At 40.7% G+C, this 15,936-nt stretch overlaps 1 protein-coding gene across 4 annotated transcripts in view; it reads left to right on the top strand.

Moving 5' to 3' along the window:
- Nucleotides 1–15,936, top strand: part of CHD7 (chromodomain helicase DNA binding protein 7) — a 132,460-nt gene that overhangs the window by 35,611 nt on the left and 80,913 nt on the right. For all 4 annotated transcript variants that reach the window (XM_057377155.1, XM_057377157.1, XM_057377156.1 and 1 more), the window contains exon 2: nucleotides 5,813–7,673. In XM_057377155.1, coding sequence (XP_057233138.1) covers nucleotides 5,988–7,673 — 1,686 coding nt within the window. In that variant the 5' untranslated portion in view covers nucleotides 5,813–5,987. The remainder of the gene's footprint in view (nucleotides 1–5,812; nucleotides 7,674–15,936) is intronic.

Genomic DNA, 15,936 nt, shown 5'->3' with positions numbered 1-15,936 from the left:
TACTTCTAATAAATGGCTCTAAACTTTCCTGTTCTGATCAGCAAAGAAAAGACATGCTGAGGCTTCTTCTGTAATATTGTAGGTGCTGACTTATAATTGTGTTCGGGCAAAGAGTTTGCGGCCCAACTGGTATGGCAAATGCTTCTGCATGATGTAACGAGGCTCAGTGGGTTTGCATCAGAGTCCTCTCCTTAGTGACGCTGTTGTGGTCTTGTATCAGAGCTCCTGTGAACTTGAATGACGTAGGATATTGTTTCCAAATGTGTGGCACAGGCTGAACTCTGGGCTGGTCATTCCTGCATCAGCTGCTTGACAGCAACAAGCTGCCAAATATTCGAAGGCTGTTGTGCCCTCAGTTGCCTCGGTGAAAGCCTGTTTTCTGCCAAAGTACATCATACATTAAGGAAACAAAATCCAATCTGGCTTTTGCTGAATGATTTTATGGGAAATGCAGGGTTCGTGGATTTCTTGGCCAAAAGTTACTGAATAGCACTCACGGCATTTAGCTGACTTCACATTGGCAGAACCTGTGACCTTTGAGGAAAGGCACCTTAGGTTTTCTCTGCCACTCCCCCATCCAATTCTTAATTTACCAAGAGACAGTGACAGCCTTTAAGTTGCTACTGCGGTTCTTGTAAGGATGTATTTCTGTGAAGAACTAACTGAATTTTACTAAGATAAATGTGAAACTAAACTTCTCAGAAATGCTTAAATCATATTTGCTGATGCTTCCCACTAAGACAGAATATTCCTGAAGTGCATCGGGTCATTCTTTTCATCTTTGCAAGTCCTGTCTCCCTTTCCCGGGATGAGGGAGAACGAGATTCCTGCCATCCTTTGATGTCTGAACTATACGGACTTAATTTTTAACACAGCTGTACTGTGTGAAGCGTGTAGTAGGAAAGCATTCTAAGTGAATTGAAAAAAGAAAAAGGTCTTCAGGCATTCAGGAAACTGAGTTTTTTGGAAGCTGCAGTCAGAAATGATGTTGCAATCACTTTACAGGTCTGGTCTTATATTTTGGCTAATCTATATGCAGGAGGAACRTACCATACGTGGTGTCTGTGACAGCAATGAAAAGTAAGCATTAAGCACGTAGGAGACGAGGCGTGCTTCCCACGGACACGGTCAGGCACTTGCATAACTGTCCTGGCATCAGCAGTGCTGTGTGCTCAGTAGGCGAATGAGGTGAAATGTAGAAGCCTCACCAACCATCTTGCCCAATCTGAATATCTTGTCGTGACTTTTTCTATGTTGTCATGGTATTGCATGTRTCTTTGAAGTTTTTGGTGAATGTTTTCTTTCAACTTTGTGAGTAAAATAAGAATGTGACTTTCATGGCTGTCGTTTATGTCATGTCCTTCCATGCAGCAAATGCTTAAATTACTACCCCTAACAGCCAGCAGGAGCTTAGCAGTTTTGAAAAGCAGTTTAAATGCACAATGTTTAAATGCAGATTTAGTAGCCTAATGTTTAATCCTACATTTGAGGCTCTGGTCTCAAAATGACCTTTGGCATGGTGTTGTTTTTTAGCACGAGAGGTCTTTTTAGCCTAGTTCTTCAAAATAGCACGGTATTTGTGRTGTTTACTGCACTGTATGTATGGGCATAGTTCCGTTGTGTGAGTAGCTGGTTTATTTTGTGTCTGTCAGGTACTTGGGAGTTTTGTTGGAGGTATCAGCTAATAGCTGTAAAAATATAACTGCATGGCACATGTCATTTCAAGCTTGGATCAGTCAGTTGCCTTCTCACCTTCTGTTTATTCAGTTTACTTGCTGCACGGCCAAATGCTACTGAGTTTCTTCTTTAGAAGGGTTGATAGCTGAATCGAGGAACCTGTTGATTTACAAAATGTTCTTTTGAACAGCAGAATGTGAGGATGGTGGTGTGCAGGGCATGGGCATCTGTGTGCTGCCCTGGCTGCTTCCTGGTCTTRACTGCCTGGATCTGCTGCTTTGGGAGCAAAACTAATGAAGTTCAGGTTTTTAGTGTCTGCAGGCCTAGCTAAGTTRGGGGTATGCAGCAGCCAGTTCAGCTATAAAAGCTTCTGAAGACTACTGAGTGCATGCAGCTTTGGAATATTAAACTGAATAATGGTTCACTACTACTTAAATTTGAGATCTAGCTGTTTAAGACTGGAATCCTGCAAACTGGAGTAAATGTAAGCTTTGTTGAGGCAACAGGGTTGTTAAGCAATTGACTGTGTCCTGGTGGTTGGGATCACACYGCTGCTTTGAAAAGAAACAGGCTGYCTAAGCAGCCTTAAGGAAATATATTCATTGACTCTTTAGGTCAGTCTTCTTGGTGCAATCTTTCATGTTCAGGAACAGAAMAGTGATAGAATTTTATAGCAGAACCTGTGTAGTTTAAGAATGGCAATAAAAAAATTCACTTCTTTTCATACATTCATACTTTGTTTCAGCTGTCCACCTTTCTAAGGTTCAGATACTCTTCCATTTGTACCCAAGAAACAGTCATTGTGGTATGTTGGTTTTAAGTTGCAGGAATGYAGAGAAGATGCACCATCCCTTATTYTTAAACTATTTAAATAAAAAGACWGTAAGCTGAGTTTATCATGGCTAGTCTTGCTGTTAGTATGTCTGCATTCATAGGGAAGTGAACAGTGGTCCTGAATTACTATTTTAATTAGAATTACTGCTTGATGCAGGTTCTACTTTTAATTGTATGTTGGCTTTCTCTTGTTTTGAAAGAAGCAGATATGGTTGCAATTTAAAATAAGGCTGTGACTCTCGTGACTTGCTTAACTGTCTGGAAGATATCTACCCTGTTAGAATAGAAGGTTGAGAGGTTTTTAGGTAATTCCAGTATTGACTATTTCCTTTTCAAAACATTGGTTAATTTATTTTGATCMGGCTGTAGCTGCTACTGTCTTTCATGCTTCAACAGCTGCTGTTAGCCATATATCACAACAGAGGTGTGACTTTTATTGGGGAAAGTAGAATAAGGTTTGGCAAAAGCACAGCTGACTGTAAAGGGCTATGGTCATTAAATTTGAGGCTAGACTTAAACCTGAAGAAATGCTCCTAAGAAGACAACTTCTTAACCATGGTCTTATGCTGTGTTTCAAATGTAACGTCAGCATCCAGAGCTCAAACATGAAGTTGATTTATGCCTCAGATAAAAATGCAGATCTAAAATCACGTAATGGCAAACAGCATTTTTGTTCTTAATTTAGATGATGGATTTGTTTGTTTACAAACTGTATCATAAACTTAAAGGTTACTTTTCTTTTGGAAGAGTGTGTGCTCAGGAAATCAGGCCAGTGCTAGGTTCCCTAGCATGGCTCCTACATTGTAAGGGACAGTACTGAACCCAGACCTGCAAACTGGGATGCTATGAGCTGAGCAGAAATAAGGTGTGTTTAGTAAAACAAAACCCTTACCCTATTTTAATTTGGTTTTCTGGGTGCAGTAGCAGATCCAAGCTACTGTGAGCTGATGTTGACTATTATCAGTGGCTGACTGGCCTGAATTTTATTGGAAGCTTGTCAGCTGAAAAACAGTAAACAAAGCAGATTCAAATGTGTGCTTGATGCTTGGAACCTTGTTTCTGGAGATGCTCTGTTAGCTTGTTGTTGTAAAGTTTCATTAGTGCTTCAGGAGAATAGAGTGTGCTTGTCTTAAAAAATGATTCTTTTAGCAGGCCTGATTTACATAATAAAATGAATGGAAATCCTTGCATGTTCATAACTGTGTGGCTGTCTCTAGTGGATGGGTGAGATCTCCTATTCGGCTCCACTTTGATATTGCCCAGATTACATCAGTGGTGGGGAGTCTGTGTGCTCTGCTTTTTAGCATTTCCAGGCAGAGACTGTTCTGTTGTAGGGAGACTCTGAGTAGACACTGATGTCCGGCTTTAACAGCTCCTGATGGCAGTGTGCATCAGTAGTCATAGTGCCAGAAGCCCTTGAGCAATCAGGGATCTTCACCGCAACTGCAGTCTGCTCTGGAGCAGGCTAGTAGCAAAAGCTTCTCTTCGTGAAGGAGGTTCCTTCTCACCTTGTTGAAACTCCCTTATGTTGTGCTCTAATAAACTGAATGAGGTGGTAAATATTACAGATGGCTTCTGCCTAATAATGGAAATTAAATAAACTCAAATAGATATTAGAGATATGAAGATAACTCATAGGAGTTTACCTCCCAGTGATTTAGGAAGTGTTAATATCCCAGCCAAGCACTAAAGAGATTTAAGAGTGTGGTTTTAAAGGTGACATTCAAATGCTATTTTAAGAGGAGTGATAAATGCTTGTGCCTTTCCTCTTGCCCTCTGCTTCATGCAGTAGAAGGKCCTCTTGACAGTGGCTACAAGAAGGGTAATAAATGTGCTGATACTTTCTCCCTAGAAGTTGTGTGGGACAAATCACCTYCAGTCAAACAGTCTGGCCCAGCATTTTGCGTACAAAGTGATGGGAAAGCATCCTTCCTCCACAACAGAATGCAAGATGTGAAAGCATAAACTTGTAAATCTTCTTTACTTTGATTGCTAATTCCGGGCAAGTTGGTATCTGAAAGCTCAGTCGCCACTAAATTACAATCACGATAAAAAAATAGTTGTATTTGCTCTGTATATGGGCTCCCTTTACTGTTTTCGTGAAGTTTATTTTGCAGTATGAGACATTGTGTTTAAAATACTGATTTTATAAAGAAAGGACAGCATTAGACAAGGTTTGCTCTTAAAAAGCGGATCTAAACAAATCTTTAGAGTTCTTGCGGGGAGAGGATGGAGGACACATTTCAGAATAGACCAGTCTTCCCGGTGGAAAACCTGAATGAGAACTTTCCTGAATCTGCTCCGTTACTGTGTTGTTGGTTTTTGCTTTTTATTCCATAAGTCCATGGGGGACACATTAAATGTGTATCTTGTTAGATTAGCTTTTTGTTAAGTTCTTGTGCCATTACTGGTTCTCTTGAATAAGTATTCAAGATGATAATTCTGGAGAGAACAGAACTTCAGTGTGGTCTTCCAAAATGCTGTAGTTGCAGTAGTAGCATGAGACTACCTGAAGATGGGTAATGAACTTAAACAATTCTGTTCACTGTTACCTTCATAAAAGAAATTCGGATAAGGATTGAGAAATCTACCCTGTCATGGGATGAAGCTTTGGAATTTGATTTTCTTACACAAATTGAGCATATAATTTTGCTGGAATGGGAAGAAGCATTGTGTCTTTCAGTTTACAAATTCATTAAATTAAGATAAACTGCTTGTTTAATTTTTTTTTTCCTTTCTAAAGGCTAAGTCTTGTAGTTTGATCTGTTTTTAGCRGGTCATCTCTATGTGCGTCTGAAAAATCTGTTGTCCATGTAACTAACTTTAGTTCATCGTAGGACCTGGTGCTTTTGCTTGCTCATCTGATTACGCAGCTCAAGGGAATAAGGTTAAGGACATGCTGTTGGTAACTAGAGCATTTTCAGGGCTTTAGTTCAGCAGATGGGCTGCTCGGCTATATTCATACATCTGCCTACCTGCTGTGGCAGCTGCTGCTGCTGCGTGTTGTGTTCTTTTGTTCTGTTCCACCCAAGAAAGGAGCACTAGGAAGTGTAGTGAATGGATTAATTTAAGGTTAAGGCTAGTGTTTTGCTTGCTTCTTAACTCTTTATCATAATAAAGCTTTGGATAAAGCTAATGAATCCTTCGTAATGTGAAATAGATTTTTAAGATGCATTTCAGGGGGCTGAAACTAGCAAACATCTGAAAAACGGTCAAGTTTGTTTTCTTTATGTTGCCTGATGTTATTTATTTCAATATCTTCTTCTCTTTCTCTTTCTCCCCCTTCCCCTGCTTTTTCTAGGAGCAGTAACCAGACTTTGCCTGACACTGCGTGGTCCAAAAGAATTAAGGAAATATGGAATGACATGAAGGAGATTAGTTGAGGATTAAAGGCTTTGAGGACAAAACACCTCACCGAGGTGAAGCACAGACTAACATTCTGGTTGTAGCTCCGAGGAGCTGTGTGCTGAAAAAAGATGGCAGATCCAGGAATGATGAGTCTGTTTGGAGAAGATGGGAATATTTTCAGTGAAGGGTTGGAAGGTCTTGGAGAATGTGGATATCCTGAAAATACAGTGAATCCTATGGGTCAGCAAATGCCCATGGATCAAGGATTTCCCGCTTTACAGTCATCTCTTCATCATCCCCCTGCAAATCAAAATCAAGCCAAGTTGACCCATTTTGATCACTATAATCAATACGAACAGCAGAAAATGCACCTGATGGATCAGCCGAACAGGATGATAAGCAATGCCCCTGGGAATGGTATCGCGTCTCCTCATTCGCAGTATCACAACCCTCCAGTTCCTCAGGTTCCTCACAGCAGTGGTGCTGGTGGTCAGATGGGAGTCTACCCCGGCATGCAGAACGAAAGACACGGGCAACCCTTCGTAGACAGTGGCTCCATGTGGGGACCACGGGCAGTTCAAGTGCCAGACCAGATAAGAGCACCATACCAGCAGCAACAGCAGCAGCAGCAGCCGCAACCGACACAGCCGCCACAGGCACCCTCCGGACCCCCTGGGCAGGGCCATCCTCAGCACATGCAGCAGATGGGAAACTACATGGCTCGTGGTGATTTTTCAATGCAGCAGCACGGTCAGCCGCAGCAGCAGAGGATGAACCAGTTTTCTCAAGGCCAAGAAGGCCTCAATCAGGGAAACCCTTTCATTGCCACCTCAGGACCTGGCCACTTGTCTCATGTGCCCCAGCAGAATCCCAGTATGGCACCTTCTTTGCGACACTCAGTCCAGCAATTTCACCACCATCCCCCCACTGCTCTCCATGGGGAATCAGTAGCCCACAGTCCCAGATTCYCCCCTAATCCTCCCCAGCAGGGTGCTGTTAGGCCGCAAACACTTAATTTTAGTTCTCGGAGCCAGACGGTACCCTCACCTACTATAAACAACTCAGGGCAGTATTCTCGATATCCTTACAGTAACCTTAATCAGGGATTAGTTAATAATACAGGGATGAATCAGAATTTAGGCCTTACAAATAACACTCCAATGAATCAGTCTGTACCAAGATACCCAAATGCTGTCGGATTTCCATCAAACAGTGGTCAAGGACTAATGCACCAGCAGCCCATCCACCCTAGTGGCTCACTTAACCAAATGAACACGCAAACTATGCACCCTTCACAGCCTCAGGGAACTTATGCCTCTCCACCTCCCATGTCACCTATGAAAGCAATGAGTAATCCAGCAGGTACACCTCCTCCACAGGTTAGACCTGGTAGTGCTGGAATACCAATGGAAGTTGGCAGTTACCCAAATATACCCCATCCCCAGCCGTCACACCAGCCCCCTGGTGCCATGGGAATTGGACAAAGGAATATGGGCCCCAGAAACATGCAACAGAATCGTCCGTTTATGGGTATGTCTTCAACACCACGGGAGATGGGTGGGCACATGAGACCAAATGGTTGTCCAGGTGTTGGCCTTGCAGATCCACAAGCAATACAAGAGCGCCTAATATCTGGCCAGCAGCTTCCTAGTCAACAGCAGTCTTTTCAACAGCAAATGCCAACCTGTCCTCCCATGCAGCCTCATCCAGGGATACATCATCAGTCTTCACCACCCCCACATCCTCATCATCAGCCTTGGGCACAGCTTCACCAGTCACCACAAAACACACCACAAAAAGTGCCTGTCCTTCAGGTAAGCTTCTTCCAATTAGTAGAAAATGTTTTAAATGACTGTGAATGCCTTTCAGGATGCTCAAGAACTATGGTTTCAAAATAGTTGCTTCTGTTGGACTCTCTTGTTTGTTTTTGGTTATGTGGCTTTTTTGGTGTATAAAGGCTGAAGGTAAAAGGAGGTTCAGGTATCTTTCKAACGTCCTTACTGTAATTTTTATAGGATAACATTATGGATAGACCAGAATGTGATACAACAACAGGACAAGCTGAATAGCTACTGCTTTTTTCATGTTTGTTCCTTTGGGGAGAAAATGGAAAGCACGTGTGAGAATTGTCATTTAAATTATTAAAATTTTGTATTTGCAACTTGGAGAAAGAAATTTGTGTGTGTTATAATGTGTTTGTTTTGGCTAAACCAAGGTATTTTTTTTTAAATCCTAAGGGAATGTTCTGTGGTTTTAAATTATAGCTGAAATTTTTACATGTGAAAAAATTTCTGGCATGAACTTTTTTAGTACTAGGTAATGCAACTGAGAAGCCATGGGGAGACAGTTCATGCAAGAAGGCAATTGTGTGAATCATAGTCTGAAATGAAATCTTCTGAGACTTGAAATGTTAAATAGAGTAGAATTTTTATTTTTACTGAAGCTCTGATGTGCCAGGTTTTGATGGCCATGTATTGCTTCCATGTGTCTTTCAATTAAAAGCTAAAAATGGTAAAACATCTCGATCCTCTGTGGCTTAACAGGTTTGGCTACATGTTARTATGTTAAGCTTCAGCTGAAAAAGTGCTTTTTGGAATTTCCACATTTGCCATTGTTTGCCTTTGACTCTGTCAGGCAGCATTGAAGAGGTTTTGGTACCAGATGAATAAGCGGTCAAGATATCAAAAATTTAGTGATTATTTTTCCAAATCAGTCAGTAATTAATGCCAAGTAACTCTGCCCATAAATATTTGGAGACAATTGTTGGAATGCAGTGGTAATGATACGTTGCTACAATAYGCTTAATAAATCATAAAAACAGCTGTCCTAGGCAGTGTCCCGGGCCTGTGCGCAAAGCAGCTGCTCAGCAGTCCCCTCCACTGCTGCCTGCCGGCTGCTCCTGTTCGCTGCTCCGCACAGCGTGAGCTGGCTCTGGGAATCAGATGTATGCGCTGCRGAGAGGCAGCTGACAAGGAGTGGTGGATGGAGCAGCTCAGCAGCTGGGGCAGGCTTCCACATTCCCCGTGGAACAGAGGAGGAAAYGGGGGGCAGCCCTGCGAGGGAGATCAGGGACTAAGCTGGGCAAGGGGAAAAGTGCACCGTCTTGAGGGAGGAAGAGGCTCTCTTCAAAGTCARAATATATCTTCAAGACCATCTTTCCCTTCCCTGCCCACCCCAAAGCTGGTTTGAAATTTTAGATGCTTGTGGCAGCCTTTCCTCTCTGCATCTCCACACAGACTTTCTTTGGAGAACCTAAATTACAGTTCTTGTGTACACGTGGAGTTGTGTGTTCCTGTCTGAGAGGGCAGCTCTTGCCAATGCCTCATGTTACTGCGTGGGTAAGCACRATGAAACAGGAGGGAACTCAAGACTATAGGAATAAATTAAGAGAATGAGCCGGTATTTGGGAAGAGGTAATGATAGCACAGATCAGTACAGAAAGGGTGGGAATGAGAAAAAGAAGTATAAGACATGCTTTTTACTCTGAAGATGAGAGCTGAAGCATCTAGCATAAAAAACTTGAAAGAAAATTGTAGAAATGGTAATGTAAGACTTTCAAGACAGCAAAGGAACAAAAATCAGTGTCACTGGCATCTTTCATGACCAGTGATGGTGGGGACATGGGAGGAAGTATTTGAGGAGAACTGTACTCTAAAGCAGTGGTGTTCTTCACCAGCATTAATTCCTTGTTTTCCTCGGACCATTCAGTAAGCCTATTTTTGGCATCAAAAGGTGGTTTGGGAGAAGAAAGTTTACTTGTAAAATGTACRGGCTTGTTAAATGTTCTTGGGACATTTGTTTCCCTTTAATCAGTGAAGAGGTTAAACACAGACAGCTCAGCCCTTAAATGAGCTATGCAGCCTATTACAGARTGCTGAACTGCAGATGAATAGCTTGAAGAAAGGTAAGCGCTGAAACTAAATAATTAGAGGAAAACCACATGATAACTCCAGTTACTTGATTAAAATCAGTAATTCAGACAGTTGTTRCAAGCCAAGTAACTTCTCTATTAGCTTACTTCTGTTAAGTTTTTATCTGGTAAAAGTTGCTGTTAACGTACCTTCCCATTAAGTAATTAGTTTGAGCCCTGACTGTAGTAATGAAACTCTTTAACAGGCAGGCGTTTCCCCCTTGAAAAACTGTTCGGGTGAAATGAATATTGTTCAAATCAACGAAGACTTAACCCCTCCCCACCCCCTGGGGAAAATGCAGATGTGTGAAACCCCTGCTCTTAAGCCTGAATACAGAGTTGGTAGCTATCCTGTGTCATGGTTTTCCTTTCATATCAGGCAGAAAACTTTTCACTGAAGAGCAGTTATTTAAAWGACTGGTTTGTTTTTATTTGTTTAAAATAAATCATCAAAATTAATATAGTCAGTGAAAATTGAAAGCAGTATGTACTTTAAAATCAACAGAAGTCATCTTAGTAATTATTTTTCAGTGATTTGAAGCTAACCTTATCATGGCAAGGCTACAATACTTGTGGTTAACCAAATTACTGTTTTGTTTTTAGATATCTTAGAAGGAAAGTGAAGTTCTTTTTGCTTTTAAGTTGAAAAAAAACTGCTGAGTTGATTCCAAGGCTTGTTAATTTCTTTTTTTGTGTGCAAAACTGCAAATTAGTTTGGCTGTGAGATGAAGCTGGTGATTGACAATTYATCTGGTTTTGATTAATAGCTGAGAACTAGACATGGTTTTAGGACCATCTTAGCAGGGAATTTTAGGCTTCAGTGGAGTTTGATAGGTCCGTCAGAGCCACTGCAGTGTTGTGATGTTCAGCCAGTGTGTTTGTCAGGCCTGCCTTTGAGACAGTCATCACCAAAGATTTTTGGAAGAGCTTGGTGGCCATGGGGTGGGAAGGCTGATTCTGCTTGGATTTGCAAGGAGCAAAGCAGAGAGGAGTAACTTGCTTGTTTTCATCAGAGAGGCATCTGTGTTGTGAGTTTGTGTTCTCTAAAATAAACAAATGATCTGGAGTCAGATGGTAAAGTTTTCTGCTGATGTTAATGTACCCAAAGCAGAGTGTCAAATGCAGGTGCAGTGAAGAACCCACTAAAAATGAAATAAAATAGTTAGAAATATAACAGGAGAGTCAGTTGTTTGGCCATTAAGTTGTGTGAATCAAGACAAGGCGTGGGGAGGTCTAGATTGGATATTARGAAAACTTTGATCACTGCAAGGATTATCAAGCATTGAAACSGGCTGCCCAGGTAAGGTATAAAGTTRCCATCTGTGGAGATACTTAAAAGACAAATAGATGTGATGCTTACAGACATGGTTTAGTGGTGGACCTGACAGTGCTGGGTTTACAGTTGGGSTTGATGGTCTTAAAGGTMATTTCCAGCCTAAGTGATTTTATGGTTCTGTGGTGCTTGGGCAGGCAAAAACATCATCTTAAGAGCAGGTTTTGGTGTTAGCTGTCTGAAAAAGCTGTACCAATTACAGAAACAAAATCACTAGGAACTGTAATGAAAGTAGTAGAGAGCAAAACAAAGCTTGTTACCTGTGTGCATGGTGTGCTGGTGAGGCAAGTGCTGTGAAGTTCTGTGTCCCTTCCTCAGGCCTCAGAAAATACAGCAACACTTGAGAAAGCATAGAGGGGGGTGTTTTGGTGGGGGAGGGGAGGAGAGAGATGGCGAAAGCCTCTAGAATTGTGAATGATAAARGTGCATGAAGAGGGTGAATGTGAAGTAAGGGTTGTTTGTCTCCTTGAATTGTTTTTGGGTATTCAACAAGTTGTCAAGTAGTGAGCTCAGAACTGCCCCTGGTCTCTGAGATGTTACACAGAAAAATGCATCATCATTTGATAAACATAAAGGCCCCACATTTGGCTCAGAMGATCTGTGCCATACATAAGTGACTGAGAATTTGTTACTGGGTTGCATCTACTSTGTGTGTGTCTGGTTCTTGTCCTCTTCCACACACTTTATCAGAAGTGATATCAGGTTAGACAGGCCTTTGGAGGCCTAATGCTGTGCAGTTGTTCTTACATATCACTATTTTCAGAGCATTTTATTAGTGATAGAGGAAGTGTAGGAGTTTTCTTTGCCAAGAATAGGCTGTCCTGGGTGTGTTGTTACACACAACTTATTTACCCACAGCTACTGTGTGGGCTGAAGTTTCGAGTCTTGTTCATTAATCACGTTCCACAAATGCRATCTATATTATTTATAGTCAAATACAGGAGTATTTAAATGACAAACAGGTATGGTGTAGCCTCCATGGCTGACTTAATGGGAGCGCTCAAAAAAGGGCACCAACAGTGTTGAAGGATGCTGGTTGCAGTGTCCGGTTTCTGGTGGAGAAGGAACTCATTTTGTGTGTGTTACCGGTTCACTGCCAGGTTTATTCTKCTGGCCTTATTACCTGTGGGCATGTGACTTTGCTTTAAATTRTAACTCATAGCTGTGTTTGGTATGAACACGTTCTTTTGAAATTTCCTGCCCTCCCTTGCAGGGGAGGAGGCAGAGAAAGTCCTGCTGAGTCACCAGCTGGGTCACCCTGTTCACAGGCCCTTCCTGCAATTTCAAACACTGTGTTGCTGCCTCAGTTTAATTACCTGAATGGAGAGGGATATTAATGAAAACTATGATCTGTATTGTTTTGATGCAATATTCTAACCTGGCAGATAGTACAGGTTAAATCAGTTTCTGCTGTCACACTAAAATGAAGATTTTAGGCATTGTTTTAATGCCTAAGAGTAGTAAGAAGAGATTGACTCCTTAATGTCTTCACATGAACAATATCTTTCAGTGTGTTTCCTATAAATTTACAGTATAGGAAATGATGCTCCTTGGAATAGTTAGGATTATTCCCATAAATAATATTCATAAGCAATTTCCCACATCTCCAGAGAGAACTGCTGACTTTTTAATCCCTCAAGTGTTYAACTTTTGGACTATTTTCCTGTTGATAAGTAGAACAAGTCCAATTAAAAAAAAACCCAAAAAAACAAAAGAACATAAAAAAACCCCTAAATTTAGAAACACTATTGGGTACTTTTTGTTTGGATGCAGAGGCTRSTTCACATGACTGCTAGCTGRTCTTTTGGGGTACTCCATATGCYGCATATTCAGCAAAGTSTTGTGGCTGTCTGCCCCTAGAAATTCTAGTTTCCTTTTTTCAAGTATTCACAGACCACCAAACCAGTGTATGTTGGTAAGATTTTTGAAGCTGACAGACTAAATGGAATTAAGAACCCACTAATGCTGAACTTTAATTAATTACATTTGTATATTATTTTTATATATTACATAAGCATGAGTGTATTTATATAAAATATATGTAGAAAATATAGGCAAAATAAGAAGTTTTTAATGGTACTGAAAGAGAAGCTGGGAAGAAAGTCTATAATATTCCTATATAAGTAAAGGTTGATAACAGTATTTTTTTTAAAAAAAAAAAAGTACAGGCTTCTGCTGTATCTTGTTGATGCTCTGAAGAATTCTTGTATTTGAGCAATGTAAGCAATGTAATTAACTATAACTTTCCAACTAAAAGAAAAGCAGACCATAAAATCTACCTTTGGTGAGAAGTGTTGAAGGTATTTCACCCCTGTGGAGTAGAATCGTTTGTCACACTGATAACATGATCCATCTGTGAGCGAGTTCCCATGCAGGTCTCTGAAATGATACAATAATTAATTTGAAACACTGTGTCGAACAAAAGTTCATATTCTAAAACACCTCAGGTATATTCCACTCCAACAGTTAATATTAACATATCCAAAGACTTATTTCTTCCTCGCCCTTGAAAAGGCTATGTGTGCTTTTGTAAATAAGGACTTGTAGTAATTCTTCAGTGAATAGGCCTTTGGGCCAGAGATTTGTAGTTTTGAGGTGGTTTTGCTATGAACTTTTTGGTCTTTTTTTACTGTTGAAGAGGCATAAGCTACTTTAAGAATACTTCTTCCCTCAGGTGCCATGATTTGACTGTGATGAAAATAATTTGTGCCATTAAACTATCTGCTCTGAAGTTTGGGGTAAAGCCAGTTTGTAGCATTASCATAAAAACACAAGTCTGCATCACCATAGTGATTTGTAGGTTTAAGAGCTGCCCAACTTGTTCTTCAGYGTGGGTATTTTGAAAGTTTCTGTGATATGTTGGAGACTCAAGTGTGTCATTTYCTGAAATCATTAGTATTTTCTGGGGAATCACCAAACTAGAAAAATTTTTTAATTTAAGCTGCTTGTTTAGTACTTAAGTGTTGTATTCTTATCTGCTGGTGGTCACTTCCAGTAGGACTTGACAGTCATCCTATTTTCCCATGGTCAAAGATGTTGTCCTACTTTATATTTATTTGAACAAATTAAAATCTGTTGTTTCAGGGAAGCTTTTTTTCATGATTGAAAGCTGGTAGTCTAATACAAACCCTCATGTCTGTATCATCATTAGCCTGCAGACTTACAACAATGAAAAATTAGGGCAAATGAAAGGAAAATGCTTGTGTTTTGGGGTTTTTTTGTTTTGTTTTGTTGGCTTTTTTGGTTTATTTTTTGGTTTTGTTTGGGTTTTTGTTTGTTTGGTTTTTAATTTCTTTAAATACAGTGGCAGTCTTAGTAAGGAACAAGTTGCAGGTGAAGTAATAATCTCCTGCCTTTTTACTATGGATCCTTCTGGGATTCTGTCCTGCTCTTTCTCATGGAATTTGATGCATCCATTTATTTTAAGTTATCCTGCTCTTGAATGTATCTCGAATGCAAGTGTTGCAAACTTGCCTAAGTGTTCTCTCTTTTCCTCTGTGGAGTAAATTGACACTATGGAGTGTCAATTCCCACTATGATGGGACACCTTCACTTTGAAGTGTAATTTTAAACTTTTGTCTGTAGAAATTGCTTTCTCCTTCAGTTCAGTGAGCCAGTGCTTTCCACTTTTGAATTTTGAGACTTCAGTTAATTGTATTTGGATACATTTATTTTACTGGTAATAATGTAGTTGGACTTGGGGTGGGGGGGAATACCTGTTTTGTTTTTTTCTTTCTTTACAGATGCCATTTGTAAATTTTATAGACTTCCAAGAGAGTTGTAAAGTTTGGTAGCTGAAGAGCAAGGTTTGACACCTTTGAGTGGTTAAAGCATCTATTTGTACAGATCTGTCTTTTTAAATATTGCCAAGTTTGCGGGTGTGGTTTAAAGATGGTGAAGCTGGAGTAGGAAGTGTGAGCAGGAAGCAGTGATCAGGACGGGTAGTGAAAGCTGAGCTGATCTGACAGAGTGCTGAACAGTAGGAACAGAGAGGAAATGGCCAACAACTGTGTTAAAATGGGGACAGAGAAGTTTGGGGAGTCATTCCACCTCTCTCTCTGCTTGAGTTACCTGCTCCTTGATCCCTTGCCAGAGGCAGCCATTTGGTACAGCCATGCCTGTTACTGCTCTTCACACTGCTGCAGGGTGTGCCTTTGTGTCACTGTGCTGTGGGCCAACAGCCCACTGACAGCTTCCCAGCAAAGCTGTGTGAACTCAGTAACTCTCAATATCTAATCTTAAAAAAAAAGAAACCAAACATGCAAATAAAGGTGGCTGTRGTCTGGAATACAGAACCTTKGCTGCTTCCTTGCATCCTTGCCTGATCATTTGGTGAATGGGCTTATTGGCTGGGTCCTATTCCTGGCAGCTCTTCTTTGTGTGACCAMAAAATCACCCAAGCTGGTGGTATGGGAATGGGAATGCTTGCTGGGGCAGAGTGGGGGCTGCCTCTTCCCCTGGCAGTGAGCTTTCAGGMCCTGTAATACCTTTACACAGCTTGTGTTTTTGTAGCACTTGCCCTCAGTAACCAGCCCTTGAGTCCTCCTTCAAATTTTGATAAATCAAAAATTCTCTTAAAAGTCTTAAAAGGCTTTGTCTTGTTTTGTTGAATTAATGACAAACAGGCCACATTCCAACCTCTGACTTTTCTCTTATTACACACAAGTATAAATGACTGATTTGATTTCAGGAGTGTTTTCTTTTTTAAAAAAGTGAGACTGTTTCCCAATTTAAGTATTTGTGACTATTTTGTTGCTGAAGAGGTGAAAGAACATCTCCTTTCTGCCAAAGAGCTTGGCATAATTTCATTAGGTATGTGTCATATAGAAGATGC

This window comes from Malurus melanocephalus, unplaced genomic scaffold (assembly GCF_030028575.1).
Source record: "Malurus melanocephalus ecotype Western Australia unplaced genomic scaffold, MMel_1.1 scaffold_303, whole genome shotgun sequence".
In the NCBI taxonomy this organism is placed as follows: Eukaryota; Metazoa; Chordata; class Aves; order Passeriformes; family Maluridae; genus Malurus; species Malurus melanocephalus.
This window is presented reverse-complemented; position numbering and strand designations above follow the sequence as displayed.